This window comes from Panthera pardus, unplaced genomic scaffold (assembly GCF_024362965.1).
Source record: "Panthera pardus isolate Hobbes unplaced genomic scaffold, ASM2436296v1 HiC_scaffold_5, whole genome shotgun sequence".
NCBI classification, from domain to species: Eukaryota; Metazoa; Chordata; class Mammalia; order Carnivora; family Felidae; genus Panthera; species Panthera pardus.
In genome coordinates, this window is record NW_026526980.1 from 5,602,026 (window position 1) to 5,620,198 (window position 18,173).

Here is an 18,173-nt window from a genome sequence, read left to right on the forward strand (position 1 = left end):
TGACTTGTTTCCACTTTTTGGCCCCTTTAGGAATAATGCTGCTGTGAACATTCATGTACAAGTTTTTGTGTGAGCATATCTTCATTTCTCTCGGGTCGATATCTAAGAGTAGAATTGCTGGCCCCGTCTGAGGAACGGTCAGACAGTTTTCCAAAGCGGCTGCACCATTTTCCATTCCCACTAGCGCTGCATGAAGGTTCTGGTCTCTTCACACCTTTGCCAACAGCCTTTTGATTATAGCCATTCTGAGTGGGTGTGAAGCGGTGCCTTTTTGTGGTTTTGATTTGCATTTCCCTAATGATCAGTGATGTTGAGCATATTTTCATGAGCTTATTGGCTGTTTGTGTGTATCTTCTTTCGAGAAATGTCTGCTCAGATTCCTTTGTCCATTTTTAAATTGGGTTTTTTTTTTTTTTTTAATGTTTATTTTTGAGACAGAGCGAGACAGAGCATGAACAGGGGAGGGGCAGAGAGAGAGGGAGATACAGAATCTGAAGCCGGCTCCAGGCTCTGAGCCCTCAGCACAGAGCCCGATGCAGGGCTCGAACTCACAGACGCTGAGATCATGACCTGAGCCGAAGTCGGACGCCTAACCGACAGAGCCACCCAGGCGCCCCTAAATTGGGTTGTTTTTATTGTTGACCCGTAAGAATTCTGTATAGTTTCTGGGTACAAGTCCCTTAGATGTATTATTTATAAAAATGTCTCCCATTTTGTGTGTGTGTGTGTTTTAACTTTCTTGATATTGTCCTTTGAAGCAAAAAAATCTTTTTTTTAGGGGTGCCTGGGTGGCTCAGTCGGTTAAGCATCTGACTTTGGCTCAGGTCACGATCTCACAGTTGGTGAGTTCAAGCCCCGTGTTGGGCTCTGTGCTGACAGTTCACAGCCTGGACCTTGCTTTGGATTCTGTGTCTGCATCTCTCTCTGCCCCTCCCCTACTCCTGCTCTGTCTCTGTCTCTCTCTCTCTCTCTCTCAAAAATAAATAAACATTAAAATTTTTTTTTATCTTTTTTTTTTTTTTTTAAACTAATAGGTTGCCCTTTCATCCGTCTGTTTTTACCCCTTGCAATTTTTGATGAAGGAAATAGTTCATGTCTTTGTGGGATTTTGCTGATTGCATCCTTTTGGTGTGGTTTGACATGTTTCTCACTCTCTTGTGTTTCCTGTAAATTGGCAATTAGAGTCTTCTGTATTTTGTAGTTGAAAACGTTTGAGTCAGAGGTCAGCTGGTTTCAAGGCCAAATGCATTAAGTGCAAATAACCAGGAAGTGGAATGCCTAGGTAATGCATACACAAGATAAATGGGTGTCGTGAGGCCGAACAACCCTGATGACCATTAACAGGGTAGATGAGACATATATGTGGTATGGTCACATGATGGAAAACCTCAAAGATGTTAAAAGGAATAAAATGGATTTATACATACCACTGTGGCTGTATCTCAACATTAACTTTCTCTAAAAAGAAGCAGAGTGCAGAAATATACTAAAATATATACCTTGATGCACATTAAACCATGTATATGAAACAATGTTTGTGGATTCGTATATGTGTGTAGAGGTAACATAGCCAGTAGGAAGGATGCCTGCTACCTGTGGGTGGTTGTCGGAGGTTAATAGCTGGTCATGATTTATTTGTTTCTCTTTCAAGAATCCAGTAGGTAGGAATACTTACTTGATGACCCGCCTGTGCGAGCTAAGGAGTTATGATTGCCAGATAATTCTTCTGCTCTTATTTAGAAAGTAGAACTTGAAGGACCAGAAAGTCATGATTCTCAAGCTTTTTTTTTTTTTGTAAGACTGTTTGAAGGACCTTGATGCTCATTTCCATCAGTAATTAGTCTGTAAAGGATCTTTAAGTTAGTTAAGACACTAAAAACCCCGTTTCAAGAGTGGGGAAAGCTAAACCTAGAGAGGTCACATATGTCCGAGTTTGGGGCTTAGTGGGTCATTTGCTGCTGTTTCTTGCCTGATGTTTATGTACATTTTGGCAGCTTTATCTTGTTTTTCTGGAATGTTGAGGCTCATGGTTTTCTCTTTGGCATTGACTGGGTTATTTTCAGCAGTAGCTTGTGTTTGGGATGAAGAATCAGCTGAAGCGAGTGAATGGAAAAAAAGAATGTGTGTGGTTTTCATTCAAAGAAAAAGTGATGATATCAACTTTTTTCCCCTCTAATGAAGGCATTGGGTTGATCTGTTATGGCAGATTGCAAGAAGTAAGTGTTCTACCGTCAGCAAATATTTGACCATGTCCTGTGCTAGTAAGTGGCAATGGACTAAAACCCATTGACATCGCCTCTCCTGCTTCGTGGTTGTAACCAATAGGAAATCAAGTTCTTGGAGCTCTTAAAATATGGGAACTAAAATCTAAGAACCTGTGGCCTTCTCTGAATTCTGGCAAATGTAAACATGATTCTAGATAAAGGATAAAGCGCCTTCCATCCCGGTGCCATCTTGTCTCAGTGGGGATGAAAAGTGGTTCTCGAGAGAGAAAGAAATTTTAATGTTATGTGGAAAACACAGATATGTATGCAGTACGTAAACAGATATACAATGTATTTGCGGTATTGAAATTTCATGGAGGGGTGATTAAAAAAATGTCTGAGCGAGATCTGAAGGGGGAAGGTAATGAATAAAGGGTTGAGAAACACTGATAAGAGCTGAAGTAATTTTACCATTACTGTAGAAATTTGCATTTTGCTTTACCCTTAACATTTTTGGGTAAAGCTTTGCCACATTGCTACACGATCTTTGTATTGATCACTTTTATAGGCTTCATAATCCATCAGTCCATCTACCTGCTTGTAGTATAATTTTTTAAAAACATGTTTTTTTAAATTTATTTTTGAGAGAGAGAGAGAGCGTGAACAGGGGAAAGGCAGAGAGAGAGAGAGAGAGAGAGAGAGAGAGAGAGGGAGGGAGAGGGAGAGGGAGAGGGAGACACAGAATCTGAAGCAGGCTCCAGGCTCTGAGCTGTCAGTATCTGAAGCAGGCTCCAGGCTCTGAGCTGTCAGTGCAGGGCCGGACGCCGGACTTGAACTCACAAACTGCGAGATCATGACCTGAGCTGAAGTCGGCTGCTCAACTGACCAAGCCATCCAGGTGCCCCACATGTAGCGTAATTTTTAAACCATAATATTTGATTCTACTTTTGGAAACTTAGCTTATTTTCCTTTTTCTTTCTTTTTTTGGTTCTTATTATAAATAATGACGCAGTGAACGTTTTTGTTCAAGGCAGTTTTCTTTCCTTTTGATTGATCTGTCCTTAGGATGATTTCCCTGAAGTAGCTGTAACATGGCAATGTGGATAGTTCTTGATTGCTCCTGCTTTCGAAGTGGTTGCAGTAGCTTGAAATGCTGCTGGAAGGCGTGAGGGCTCGAGTGGCCACAGAGCCTGGCCGGAAATTCAGGGTTCAACATTTCAGCAGACATTTACCGAATGACAGTTTGATGCTTCATCTGTCACTTAGCAGAGGGCTGCACTGTTGGTGTCTGTAGAAGCACATGGAATGAATGGACTAAAAGGTTTTGTGGGAGTAACGGACGTGTCAGCCAGGACTCCTCAGTTGCCTGTGGCAGAAGTTGATCTGGGAAAAGTTGGAGTTTAAAACATCTTGCAATGGAGAGGTCTAGGGATAGGACTGTCCTCAGGCCCAGTTGCATTCTGGTGCTGAGAGCATCATCAGGACGACCTTTCTGTCCGTTTCGAAACTCCACTTTCCTCTTGGTTGGCTTCTCCTCCAGCAGCCTCTGTCTACCCCATGGAGGCAAGATGCCTGCCCGCAGCTCTCGGGTCACAGCCTACCGTGTAGCAACACCCAAGCAGAGGGTGGGCCTCTTTCCCAGTTGCTCCCGCAGAAGTCCTGGGGCTGACTCACAGCAGTCTGGCAGGCTATGTGGTCATCCTGGAACCCATCACTGTGGCTCTTGTTGGCCGGGTCTGGGTCGCACGCCCAGTCCAGAGCCCGAGGGTGGCATCTGACTGCTTGTTGTCTGGATAGAGGAGGGACTGACGGGAGAGGGCTGTGAGGAAGGTGGGTTGTGGGCAGAGACCTGAGGGAGGGGAAGGGTTGCTCCTGAGTTTTGCTCCTGAGCAGCTGAAGCGGGGGTAAGCCTTGCCTCTCACTGAGGTGGGGAGGGTGGCGGAACATCAGGTTGGGGCGTGGGCGGTAGCAGTTGGAAGCCTTAGGGGGAGTGGGGACTCTTCCTGGGCCTTGACTTCTGCTTGCCTGTCTGGGAGCCCTCCAGGGGTCTGGCTCTGGTGCTTTCTCTGTCGTCCCTGCAGCGCCCTGCTGGGCTGTGCTCCCTCCAGGCTTTACTTGGAGGGAACCTTGTCCATCGCATTTTATTTTTCCTTGCCTGTCTGCATGTTTTAGGATCTGCTCTTTTCTCCCTCACCTTAAAAAATAAATACATAAAAAATAAAAAAGCAAAAAACCCCAAATGACTTTAAAGATGATTGTGAATTCATGGAATATCCCTATAGACATACCTTCCAAGAACATTAGGATATGTAGATTTTTAGTTATTGCACTTCTGTCTCTGCTCAGTGCATATGCATTTTACATAATTGCCTTGAGTCTACATCTGAATTAGTGTTTCCACTTACATTATAGCATTAATCCATGTGTCTTCCTGTCACCGTTATTTAAAAAGGCTGCATAACGTTCCACCAAATGGATGTACCATTGTAGGAAAAGAGAGTAAATTCCATTTATGATGTTCAAGGATAGAATTGGCAAGCGTTTTCTGTAAAGACCCAGATAATAAATATTTTCTGCTTTGTGGGCCATCTGGTCTCCATCCCAACTACTCATCCCTGTTGGAGTATAAAAGCAGCAGAGGCAATCAATAAACGAAAGGATGTGGCTGTGTTCCAATAAAACTTTATTTAGAAGAACAGGCAGCAGCTGGATTTGGTGTTTGCTGACCCCCATTCCAGAATACCCCGGGGAGGAGTCTGAGTGCCCCTGATGTTGTGGTTGGGCTGTTACTGTGGCCTTGTGGGATAAAGTTGGGACTCAGTCCTGGATTGAACTCCCTGTGGAAGGACGTGAGCATGTTCTGGAACTTCTCTGACTCTTAATTCCCTCATCAGAAGATGCAGGTTAAAGCAAGCGATGGACCCGTAGTTCCTTAGTATTTGGAGCATAGAGGAACTGGTGAAATAGTCACTTCTTCCTTTTCTCATTTCCCCTCTTCCTCCTCTTTAGCTTAGTTTCCAGGGTGTCAGGAAGGTATTTGGATGTTTTGTTAACTTTGTGTGTGGACTTCCCCCTTGCTTTTCAGAACCTACTGCCGCGATACATTGTTGGCAGTGAGTGCTGTGTGTGCCTGCTTCCCCACACTTTACCGGCAGTGGAGAATTGCATCCTCGGTGTTCCTTGGTGAATTGAGTAGTTATATAATGGCAACATGTGGCAGCTAATTTGGTAGGTTTATAATTTGCATTTCTCCAGCCATGAGGGAAGATTCATTTTCCCTTCAGAGTGCTTGCACAGTGCCATTATAGTGTTTTTTTTGTAAGCAGAGATTGGCAAACTGTGCCGGGCACCTGTGTTAACGTTAATAAAGTTTTATTGGAACACAAGCACATCCGTTCATTGACTCTCGATAACAACTGCTTTCGCTGTCCGGTGGCAGAATTGAGTGGCCGTGACAGAGAGACCTTATGGCTTGCAAAGCCTAAAATATTCACCATCTGTTCTTTACGGAAGATGTTTGCTGAGCCCTGCTCTAGAGTGAATTCTTTGCCTGTTGATGAATATGCTGTTGACTTAGTCTTTGGTCTTAGACATCACAAGGCCGCTTGGATGGCCTGAGGCCATCTCTCTGCCTTGAAGCAGAGCCTGCCCCTTTCCATTGTGTGGTGACGGACACTCTGTCCTTTTGTCCTGGCCCAGCTGTGCCACTTTACCCCACAGTACAGGGAACTAGCGCCTGGACTTTGGGGAAGAATGGAGTCTATTTTATCCCTTCGTGCGCAAACGCTGAGCAGACACAACGGCTGCTTCACTCCACCCGTTACCCCCGCGTGGGGCTGCTGCCGTGTCCTGGCTCGCTGTGTCTTCTCCATTTAAAGCAGCCACTTGGGGAGCCACAGAACCTAACCCCAGAGCCCTGACTCGACCACTGTTGAGCTCCTTCCATGAGTGGGGGCGTATTGACGCTGGCTCACCCCCTGAGTGAGAAGGCTCACAGTCAAGCATAGGGTCAGGAGATTTCTGATTCCCCATAATCCTTTCTGTGGTGGCGATTATACCAGGGGTGTGGTGTGGCTGGAGGGTCGTGGGGACGCCCTGTAGAGAGCAGTGAATTGTGCCGGGGCAGGGAGGTTTCTCACAGAAGGTGACAGTTGAGCTGGCCACTGGGAGGTTGGTTTGTCTTTAGTGGCCCTTTGTGGAGTCCCTTTGCCTGCATGCAAGCTGGGCTGCCCGAGGTTAGCCTGGTCTTGTGGAGGCTGGAAGGCCTGGGTGTTGGGGTCCAGCGTTGGGGCATTCTTCCTGGGACAAGGGATCGATGTCTCCAAAGCTCCGTTCCTTTATCCGTTAGGAAGGGGTCACCAGCGCACATCTCGTGGGTGGATATAAAGGTTTAATGTGTATCTCAGAACAGAAGATTTGTAGCAGATCTGGGCCCTAGGCGTGTTGTGTTTGGTTCAGGCAGAGTTGGCTGAAACACTGCTGTAAAATTAGGTGCCAACTGATTGACGTGAAGATCTGAGTTTCTGTCTCCTTTGAAAAAGCACAAGATGGGGCAACTGCATGTTGGTGTTGCTGTGCGGTGCTGTCCGCTGGAGCCCAGTAGCAGCTGCCGTCTCTCCAGAGGCACCTCCGTCCCTTCCTGTCCCTCTTTTCTGCCCTCCCTGCCCACTGCACTCATTTCCATTCTGCGCCTGACCTTGGAGGCATGGGGGTTGGGAGGGAAGATCTGATCTTGGGCTTGTACATGCCTCTCTGGCCTGTACGAGGCCGCCCTTTGTGCCCATTCTCTCTTGCTTCTGCTTTGGAATGGTGGTGGGTTTTTGGGCATCGTGGAAACTAAACAAACAACGGCACTAAACTCTCCACTGGGCTGAGAGCGCCAAGCATCCTGTATGCCTGCAAACATGAGCAAGCCGGCCTTGCAGCGGTGGCCACGCGTTGGTGGTGTACCTGTCCCTTGCCAGGCTCTGATGTGGGCCGTTGGTTATAGGGTGAGGGAATATTAAGGTGTGGGTCTGGTCTGTAGTCTTCCGGAAATCCCTAACGTGTAACTGTCTTACTGCTTACTGAATAGCCATAACGGCTAGAAACACAGTGTTGTGTTAATTTTTAAAACCTCCATCTGATTAATTCTGCTAGGGCAGTGGTAGGCAAACTATGGCCCGTAGGGCAAATCCAGCCCAAGGCCTGTTCTTGTAAACAGCTATGCTCGTTCCGTAATGTATTATCTATGGCTGCTTTTGAGATGTCAGAGCAGAGTTGAGGAGTTGGGACCACATGACCCACAAAGCCTAAAATGTTTACTGTCTGGCTCTTGACGGAAAAAGTTTGCTGACCTCTGTCCTGGGGCACATTAAAGGTGCAGGTTTATTCAGTGAAAACCAGAAATACAAATCATCTGAGACAGCCCATCACATGCTTAGGACTTGATAGAAACTCAGTGTTAATTGCACTTAACATGCACTTAACTTCATGGGTTGCATGAACAACTCATATAATATCATTGAGTGTATCGTGTGTTTGTTGTATAAGATCACTCAGTCATTTGCTGCCACCTGTGCCGCTGTGTAGGTAATCGGTGCAGGGTGAAGGCCATGGGAACAGAAGGGCCAGGGCCACAGCCTAGAGCAGCAGTCACAGCAGGGCTGGCTCTCCCGTGAAGGAAGAGCTGTGCTGGCAGCTGGAAGTATGTGCAGGCATGGGCGTGGCTTTTGGTAAACTTGCGGGGAGATATTCTGACATCCTCGCATGCTGTGAGAATTGCACAGATGAGGGGCGCCCGGGGGGCTCAGTCGGTTAAGCATCCGGCTCTCGGTTTCCGCTCAGGTGAGGATCTCACAGTTTTGTGGGTTCAAGCCCCACGTCAGGTTGTGCGCTGAATGTGGAGCCTGCTTGGGATTCTCTTTCCCTCTCTCTCTCTGCTCCTCCCCTACTGTCTCTCTCAAAATAAATAAATAAACTTTACAACAAAAGAATTGCACAGATGAGAAGAAAAAACTGACTTGGTGGGGCAGTTGCTGGATATGTCCTTGAGCAGATGAGAGGAGACAGGAGTCAGAGCACAAGTGGAGGTTTCAGTTATTTAGCCTCTCAGAGCCTCAGTTTCTTCATCTCTGAAGTGGGATAATCACATGTACTTTCAGGAAGAATTTCCTAATTGCAGCATTGCTGACAGGCCAGATAACTCTGCCGTGGGGCCGTCCTGTGTGCTGTCGGAGGTTTAACAGCATCCCTGGCCTCCACCTGCCCCGTGCCCCCTCCAACTTGTGCCGACAATATCTGCAGACATTGCCCAATGTCCCGTGGTGAAGGCAAAATCACCCTGGTTGAGAGCCACGTATCTCCACCCACCCTTCGTAGGGCCTCTCGTAACCAAACCTCTCAGAACTTGCTTTATTGGACTGTGCCTGTTCCCCGTTATTAGGCTGATGATGCAGAAGTGAAGGACCTCTTAGCATCAGACCCCCTCAGTGGAACCAGAAATATGGAAGAGAAGTGAGGCGGGGGCTGGGTGCTGCTATCTGGAGTCCTTTTGCCCTCCTGCCCCCCCCCCCCCCCCCCCTTAACAATTATTAAACCAACCATTTCAAAGTGAACAATTCACTGGCATTTACTACATTAATGGTGTCGTGTAACCAGCATCTCTGTCTAGTTCCAAAAGATTTTCATCACCCCAAAGGAGACCCCGGACTCATTAAGCACTGTGTTCTGTCTGTGTGGATTGACCTATTCTAGTTCTTTCCATCTTTTAAAGCACAGCTCAAGTTCCTACTTTTTCAGTAAGCCTCCCTGGGCCCTGGCAGAATGGCAGTGTAGCATGGTACAGGGAGCACTAGTCCGGGAGTCAGGCAGACCAGGGGCTTAGCCTCTGTTGCACCACTGATTTTGCCACGTGACCTTGGGCAGAATTCCTGGCATGCAGCGGGCACCCAAAGAACATTGCCCTTTTCTTCCCGTCCAAGTACCTATTCAGTGCATTGCAAGGATTAGCCTTCAACCAGAGAAATACGTGGCGTGACTTTACGTCTGCCGCTGCATGGAGAGCCAGGGAAATACTACTGTTTGAGTGTGTACGTGGCCTTGATCAAATGACCTACCTCCTCTGAGAGTGGCACCTTTATTTAACCTTGACCTCCAGGGTCCTTGCAAGGATTAGAGCAGGAATGTACATAGAGTGCCTGGTATATCTTGATTGTTTTCCCCTCCCTAGAGTCCATGGGCCCTTTATCTCTTTTATCCCCCTCAGGGCAGTGAGCACAGAGGCCTGGATTGCGTAGCTTCCCCGTGCTTCAGAGAGAAAGCAGCCAGTTGAAAGCATTTCTTAGAGCCAGATGTCTGACACCCCTGGGGGGTATAGGGCTGTCAACAACAATAATAATAGCTAACATGTAACAAGTGATTGGTATAGACTAGGCACTGTTTTAGGTGCAATGTGGATGCTTATTTATTTAATAGATCTAGGAGGTGCAGAGAGGATAAGTAACTTACCTATGGTCACATAGCCAGTGGTAAGGAATCTGGGCTATCCCATTCTTTTTCTTTTCTTCCTTTTTTTTTTTTTTAATGTTTATTTATTTTGGAGAGCGAGACTGAGTGCAAGCAGGGGAGGGGTAGAGAGGGAGATACAGAATCGGAAGCAGGCTCCAGGCTCTGAGCTGTCAGCACAGAGCCTAACGTGGGGCACGAACCCACGAACTGAGAGATCATGACCTGAGCTGAAGTCTTAACCCAGGGAGTTACTGAGGCGCCCCTGGGCTTTCTTAACCCCTGCTCTTTCTCCCTAGGAAGTAACTGAAGGCTGGAGGTTTGTGGTAGAAATTGATTTAGGATCCTCAGGATTCTAAACATTAAAAACAACAAAGATACACATACACATGTCATACCTGTGTTAGAGCCTCAGGGGATCACTGCATTTCTCCGACAGTTTTGTGGCCCCCTGGGGGTATTCCCTGGGGTACCTTTCCATTTTCTATTTGCATTTTGATAGTGATCTACCAAGAAATTCAAAAGAAGCCTGTTCGGGCCCTTCTGGTCAAGGGTGTGGACTGAGGGCTGCCCTTGGAAAAGGCAGAGAGCAGGAAGGCTGGGGCTTGCTTCCCAGAGAATCACGGAGAAATCCTTGCTGAGTCGGCAGTGGGGCTGTGACTGCAGGTTTGTTACAAGGCTTGAAAGGCAGCAAGATTTAGCAGACGGCCGAGCCAGGAGCTAGTGGACTTGAAACGGAATCTCTCCTTGAGTACTTCCCATGAGACCAGCCTTGGGTGCTCCCCACTGAGCCTCAGGGCTCCGGTGAATGGAGCCACTTTATCTGTGTCAGGGGTTGAATGTCCGTCCCTTAATGGCACCCCCCCCCCCCCGCCCTTCTTCACTGGGGGGAGGCAGGAAGGACCCTGGTGGCATAGATTCTTCTGCCTGTCTTGTCTCCACCAGGGCCCCATGTTCCAGACTGCAGAGCTAGGAGAACATGATCTCATGCAGAAACCAGTGCCCAGAGAAGGGAAGTGAGTGTCCCCGTCACGTGGCCAGCAAGCAGCCCTATGGAGATAACTCATGATGCCTTGTGACTTTCCGCTGGTGCTCCTTCCACTGCTCCTCAGGGCCGTGGCCTCCCGGGCACCCCCTGCAGAGACTGCATGCCCCCAAGGCCACCTGGGCTCCCTTTGCCCTACGACACTCCTTTCTCTGAGTCCGCAGTTAGGGCCAGGGTGGCCACAGGTGCCTCTTCTGAGGTCAGGTTGGTGTCACACAAGTGCACTTCTTACCCGCAGAGGGATTACAGCCAGGAAGGGTGAATGGAGGGCTGAGGCCCGCACAACCTCAGATCGGTCCTCCGTAGTGAACAGGCCTTTTTTCGAACCACAAAGAGAGGCTTTGCAAGGTAGGGCAGAGGAGGCTGCTGACATCTCATCTAGGAAAAGCAGTGGCTCAAGACACTGTAGAAAAGATATGGGATCATCATGCCTGTCAGGAAGCATAGGCTGTGACGTCCTTGCTGTTCAGGTGTTGGTCAGGAACCAGCGGCCTCAGCATCACCGGGAGCTCGTGAGAAATACCAAATTCCAGGCCCCACCCAGAACTGCTGAATCAGAACCTGTCTTTGAACAAGACCCCAGGAGATTTGTGTGAATCCAAAAACTTGAGAATCACTGTACTAAAAATGACCAGTAGCAAGATGATGGAGATTTTTATTTTCTTGGCACATTTTTTTCTCCTGATTTGTTTTTTACTGTGGTAAAATACACATAACAAAATTCACCATCATAACCACTTCTTTTTAAATTTCTTTTTCCACGTTTATTTATTTTTGAGACAGAGAGAGACAGAGCATGAGTGGGGGAGGGTCGGAGAGAGAGGGAGACACAGAATCTGAAACAGAATCTGACACAGAATCTGAGCTGCCAGCACAGAGCCCGATGCGGGGCTCAAACTCACGGACCACGAGATCATGACCTGAGCCGAAGTTGGACACTTAACCGACTGAGCCACCCAGGCGCCCCTTTTTAATATTTATTTTTGAAAGAGAGAGCGTGCGCACGTGCACATGCATGAGTGAGGGAGGGGCAGAGAGAGGGAGACGCAGAACCCGAAGCAGGCTCCAGGCTCTGAGCTGCCAGCACAGAGCCTGATGCGGGGCTCCAACCCATGACCTGCGGGATCATGACCTGTGCTGAATTTGGACGCTCAACCGACTGAGCCACCCAGGCACCCTGCAGTATTTATCTTTTTGGGGACTTAGCATAATGTCCTCGAGATTCATCCATCTAGCAGACTGCAGAATTTCCTTCCTTTTTGCAACTGAATAATAATGCATTGTGTAGATAGGCCACATTTCGCTTATCCCTTTATCTGTCGATCGACACTTGGGCTGTTTCACATTTCAGCCACTGTGAGTGATGCTGCTGTGAACATGGGTGTACAAGTATCTCTTCGAGACCCTGCTTTCAATTCTTTTGGGTGTCTATCCAGATGTGGAATAGATGGGTCATATGCTAATTCTATCACATAAATTACTTTTATGATAAAAGAAAATGGCAAGGGCATTTCAGGGTGGAAAGCCTTGTCGAGTTTCCAGCTGGCACTGCCCAAGGCCAGGTAGCGTTGTTGGATGCAGTACTTGGAAGAAGGAAGAAGGAGAGCCCGACTTGTCCATCCTGGCGTTAGAGAAGAGCGGGAGCCAAACATGTTAAACAAAGAGTAGGATTTATTGACAGACACAGGTATCAAGAGAGCTGTTTGGGGGGTCTTGGGCAGGTGGCATCTTCAGCGTCCTGAATGATGCTTCATCATGGCCTTGTGAGGTCGGAATGACATGGAGGCCATCCTTTCTCAGAGCCCTCCAGAAAAAATAACAGTGGCAGAGTTTGAGAAGTCAGTTGTATCACCGTGTGTCCATGACTGGCTTTATCTCTGGGTCTGGAGTGAGGCAGCAGCCTTGTGTGGTGGCCTGGACATAGACTCTGGAAGGGCATGGTCTTGACTGAGGGTCACAGTTCCACCAAGTGGTATTCAGATGAGAACAAAACCTACCCCAAGCCTGTGATTTTGGTCCGCGAGGCCCTTTGTAACTGGCTCCTGCCTGCTGTCTCCTCTTTACTTCCTCCTTTTGGCTTTTTGCTCAAGTCACAGCTGATTTCCTTCTGATCCTGGAAGACTAGAAACCAAGCTTGTTCCTGCCTCTGGGCATCTACCCTGGCAGCCTGCTCTGCCTGGAATGCTGGTCTGCCGTAGCTCTCCAGGCTTGTTCCTGGTCCCCATACAGGGCTCAGCTCACCTGTCGGCTGGGTGGAGAGGCCTTCCATCGCCACCCCGGCCGCCGGGGCCTCTTGCTTCCTCCCTGTCTCATCACCCATCTGCTTTTCTTTCGCCTATGACTCTCTGACGTCCTCCCATTGTAGGTTTACTTAGGTGCTCTGGGTTTCTTCCCTAATAGAAGTTTTGCTCCATGAGAAGATGGCTCTTGTCTACCACTTAACTCCTGTGTCCCCAGCACTTGGGACACTGCCTGGCACATGGTAGAAGTTAGATTAATACTGAGTGCATCGCGCACAATGCTGTTCTCCCTGAGCTTCACCTTCCCCGTCTGTGGTGTGGTGGTGGTGGTGGTGGGGGGATCCCGATCCCTTGGTTGCAGGGTGGTTGTGGAAATTACAGGGTGTGATCATGCCGAGCACTGAGTGTAGCGGCTGGCACGCAGGACGTGCTCCACACACGGTCACAGTGGTGGTCAGCCCAGTGGCCCTGGCATGATTTGGATGAATCGCTGACCGTCTGTGGGGTGATGCCCAGCTGGTACTCCCTGGTGAAGCCCGTGTTGAGTTGCCCAAGAGAGAAGCAGCTTGGTGATACTTCCAGGCTTATGGCGTGGGGCATCTGCTCTTGTACCTCTGAATATGAGTCTCGTTTGAAATGACTGTGTTCTGTGTTTGGTGCGTCACAGTACGTAGCCGTGTCTCTGTTGATTGGGGTCCCTGGGCCTCGCAAGGGACCGCAGATGTGGCTCTGACAGGGTTCTGCTTGGTGCTTTAAAGTGTGCCTGCCTTTGACCCTCATAAAGGGAAGTTGAGCACACGGTACGTGCATTGGTTAGGAATGCTTTTGGCCGCAAGTAACAGCCTGGCATAGAGCGGTTTGAGCAAACAGGGTTATTTGCTGTGTGAGAGGTAGGAGATTTCTGGTATTGGTTCAGCAGTGAAATGGCATCAGGGCTGGAGTCTCTGTGATTCCCTTGACCTTCCTTCCAAGCTTGTTGCTTCATGGCTGCCCGGTGATGCTCTGGCTCCCCCCAGGGTGTTTATGGTGAAGGGGTGAAGGGGTGAAGGATGGAAGGAGGAGTGAAGCGATTACCATCTGTTCTTTGATCAGGAAGGCGTGGTTTCCCCACTGCCCACGGCCCTCTGCTTTCTAAGGCCAGCCTTCCAAAAGAGGCTGAGAAAAGGAGTAATTTGGTTTTGCAGCTTGTACCGCAGGAGGTGGCCTGGGGAAAGGATGCCGGAGAGAGTGAGGCCAGCCAGTGGGCAGTGCCTGCCATACTAGGGAACCTCCGTTATAGTTACACTGTGGGTTCTCACCTGGGGGGGCAGTTTGTTCCCGGAGGACATTTGCTAACATCCGGAGACACTTTTGTTGCCACAACCAGGGTGTGTGTATGTGCGTGTGTCGTGCACTCGGTACCTGGTGGGTGGAGGCCGGGGATGCTCCTGACACCCTGCCGTTCACAGGGCAGCCCCACCACAGAGAATGATCCGGCCCAAACGTTAGAAGCGCCAAGGTGGGTTAGACTATGCTGGACACGTTCTTCAACTTCGGGGAATACTAGTTTAGCTGCTTTCCTGTGATGCCTAACAGGCAGATGGCCAGACTCCATTGTAATGATGTAGGTTATTGGTACCTGGTCTTGTTGTTCTCCTCGCAGAGGCGGCTGATGCTAGGTGGGGACAGCCCTACACCACGTGGCAGAAAGTCTCGATAAAAGGCTTACGTGCAATAGAACTAATGACGCCTTGTTGCATTTTAGGATCACAGAACAATGACTTGAAAAGACAGTTTCTGCTGGAGCGACTCCTGGATGCAGTGAAACAGGTAAGAGGGAAGCTCGCATTTGCCTCTGAGGTCGAGCAACGGTGCCAGGCAGTTCACATGGGGTCATCTCTGCCCTTCCACGTGCGCGGACTTACTCCCCCTTTCCGGGAGCAGTGAGGCTGGCCGTGTTCCCCAGGAAACGATAGGGCAGGTCAGGCAGTCCGAAGCAGCGAGGGAGGGGCGCCCGCGTCCTGACTTTCTGATACCTTTGGAGGCCCCCGTCCTTCTGACGTCCCCGTGGGAGGAGCGTTGGTGTTGGTTTCGAAGTCTCCCTCCAGGCAGTTTGATGGCAATGCTTCCGGGAGCTGAGGTGGTGGTTGGAGTTAGCCCCCCCCCCCCCCTCCGGGCACAAGAGCAGAGGCAGGAGGGAGGAAGCCTTGCCCAGGGTCCGGAGGGACCTCCCGGAGGGCTCTCCTCGGTGCCGCTTTTGGCGTCCGGCTTTTGGCCGGGCCTGGAAGCAAGCTTTGGTTTAGGCTGGCGTCAGCGTGCCGGCCTGGCCTGCGTGAGTCACACGTGCATCATTTAGTGCACGCTCGTCACGTCCCAGGCCCCCGGCTAAGCGCTCCCCGTTGAATCCTTCCCACCAGCCTCTGAGGCAGTTCGTGCAGTTGTTTCCATTTTACCCACGAGGAAACTGAAGCTCCGAGAGGTCCAATACTTTGCTCCGGGAGTTACAGGTAATAAGTAGCAAAGTGAGGATCCGACCCTGACCTCCAGGTAGCTCACATTTTGGAAAGGCGACTGACAGTTACATGCATGTTAAGAGCCAGGTAGGGCGAGAAGCGCTTCTGGAGAGATGTGTGTCGAGCGTGGGACTGAGCCCAGAGAACCTGGCGTCTCCCCGGCCTCCAGGCGTCCTGGTGTGGTGCGTGGTGGAGGGGACACAGGCTCAGGTGCCGCTGGAGTCGAATACCAGCTTCACCGCCTCCAAGCTGTGTGTGCCGGGGCCTCTCATCCAGCCTCTCTGAGCAGCCTCTTCTCTGTCATCGGGTCACCGCTCTCCAGAGCGCTGTGGAGGGAACCGCATTCGTTAGCGTAGGTACAGGGCCCAGCGCCTGGGCCACAGCAACGGAGCCCACATTACTCATTTCTTGCTTTATTCCACAAGTGGGAAATATAAGGAAAATGAAGAGGCAAGTGGAACCACTTTACGTCTATATATTTAAGTGTATTTATTTTGAGGGGAGGGTGCAGAGCCCAACGCGGGGCTTGAACTCACGGACCTGGAGATCATGACCTGAGCCGAAATCAAGCGTTCAGTGCTCAGCCGACTGATTTCACCCAGGCGCCCCTGGCACCACTTTAAGTGTAGCCGTTAAACAGAAATAAATGGGAGCTGATGCCCAGAGCTGCTGTTATTATTATTGTTGTTAAATATTTCAGTGGGTGAAAGTGTACATATGGTTTTTAAAAATCAATCTTACTGACGTATAATTGAGGCATGCAATAAAATACACTAATTTTAAGTATGCAATTCCACGTGTTTTGACAAATACATCTTTTAAATTCATTAATGCGTTCATTCTTTGGATGAATAAGTTCCGGAATCTTGCGAGCCTGCTCCCCACAGGGGAGAGAGTGGCTGATGGCTGTGCGATATTGTGAATTGAATGGTATAACTAAAAATGGTTAAGATGGTGAATTTTACGTTATCTATATTTTACCACAATTAGAAAAGAAAGAATGGTTTGCTTTTATCTGTATCCACCCTGGGTGAATTGTCATTCGGCACAACCAGATGACATGTTTGAGGCTTGAATCATGCTGCCATAATTTCCTAGCCAGTCATAACAACTCTGGGGCCCTTTCCAAAGGCACCCATCACCACAGATTTGTGTAAGTATTAATTGTCGCCTGTGGGGAGCTCTGTGTTCAGACAGTCAGCTGCTGACATACAGAAGCTTCCTAGAAAATCTGCACAAGGCTGTGTACTTCAGTTTTCCTCTTAGCACTGTTTTCCCACACGCCTTCCTTCTGTGCAAGTGGGAGATAAAGGCTTCAGTAGGTGGCGGCTGGAAGGCTGCCTCACGTCTTGGCTTGACACCTGGGACAAGGGGACACCCCGACTCGGTACCTGGAGTTTCTGGCCCTGTGTGTCCCATGACCCCGAAGGCCTGTGTGGGCTGTTTGTGACGTTTGAGTGTCCCATCCCAACCGCTAATCTCAGCGGCTTCTTTTTCCGTGCAGTGCCAGATCCGCTTTGGAGGGAGAAAGGAGATCGCCTCGGATTCCGACAGCAGGTAAATGTGTCGCTTCTAAAACCATCTACTGTCAAGACCAAAAAGGCGGCCAGAGCTGAGTCGCTTCTGTGTTGTCTCTGCAGCCGAGAGGTGCGGTGATTCAGCTTGGGTAAGCTGTGGACCACCTACGCAGTGACGGCTCCTGTCGCGTATTCGCGGCTTCCTGTACTACTCCTTCTGGTAGTCCGTTCTGAGGAAATTGTTTGAAATACCTTTCTGCATAAGGTTATTTTCAGGGTAGTTGATAATGATGGCAAGTCAGAAATCTAAGCAGAGCATCAGTAGAACAGAATGTCACATAGCCATTAAATTGATGTCCACACAGCATTGACTTGAAGCAGAGAAATGCACATGTAGTAATTTACAAATTATGTAGTTAAAACGAAAAGACCAGGATATAAAGTTATGTCGATGCAGAGTGATGCTAGCTATGTTAAACCACCACTCTGGAGAAGAACATACCAGAATGTGAACACAGGTAATCCTGGGTCTAAGAATATTGGGAATCTTTATACTTTCTGTTGGTCTTCATATTTTATACTGTGATTGCTTGTTTCCTTTATATATATATATATATATAATATATAAAAGAAGCCCCAAAATTGTCATTGACTTTCCTGACCCGGGAAGGACTGACATAATTGTGTAAGCTTCTCATGTTGCCTGGGAGGAGATGGGAATGTTTTGGCAAAGGTAAGAGACACACAGGCATTTGCTTTGTGAAGTCATTCAGTGATTCATGGTGGCGGGAGGAACATTCCCCGCAAAGGAAGGGAAATGAGGGAACTCGCTTGCTCGGTGCTCATGTCATTCCGGAGACTGGCCGTGGCCCGGCCCACTCACCCCAGCCCGCCCAGCAGAGCCCGTTCCTGGTCTGTCCTTTCAGACCTGTGTCTGTGACACACTTTACCAGCCGGAGCAAAGCGCATAGTGCCACATTGTCATAGAGCTGCAGGGACTATTTGAAACTGGTGCAGGTTTAACGCTGTACCCCTCCCGTATCCTGTCTCTCCTTCACCTGGTTTTTCTCCCTGGCACTTACCACCAGCTGACAGACTATATGTTAGGCTTGTTTATTTTGTTGGTTTCTGTCTCTGGGTGTGGTCATGTCAGCTTTGTGCAGACAGGGATGTTTGCTGTCTTGATCACT

At 49.0% G+C, this 18,173-nt stretch overlaps 1 protein-coding gene across 4 annotated transcripts in view; it reads left to right on the forward strand.

Moving 5' to 3' along the window:
• SNX29 (sorting nexin 29) overlaps positions 1-18,173 on the forward strand; it is a 499,743-nt gene that overhangs the window by 3,940 nt on the left and 477,630 nt on the right. For 3 of the 4 annotated variants that reach the window (XM_019468619.2, XM_053894354.1, XM_053894353.1), the window contains exons 2-3: positions 14,719-14,783; positions 16,971-17,023. In XM_019468619.2, the coding sequence (XP_019324164.1) occupies positions 14,719-14,783; positions 16,971-17,023 (118 nt within the window). Of the gene's footprint in view, positions 1-14,718; positions 14,784-16,970; positions 17,024-18,173 lie in introns of those variants that run through there. The other variant, XM_019468620.2, reaches the window with a different exon arrangement.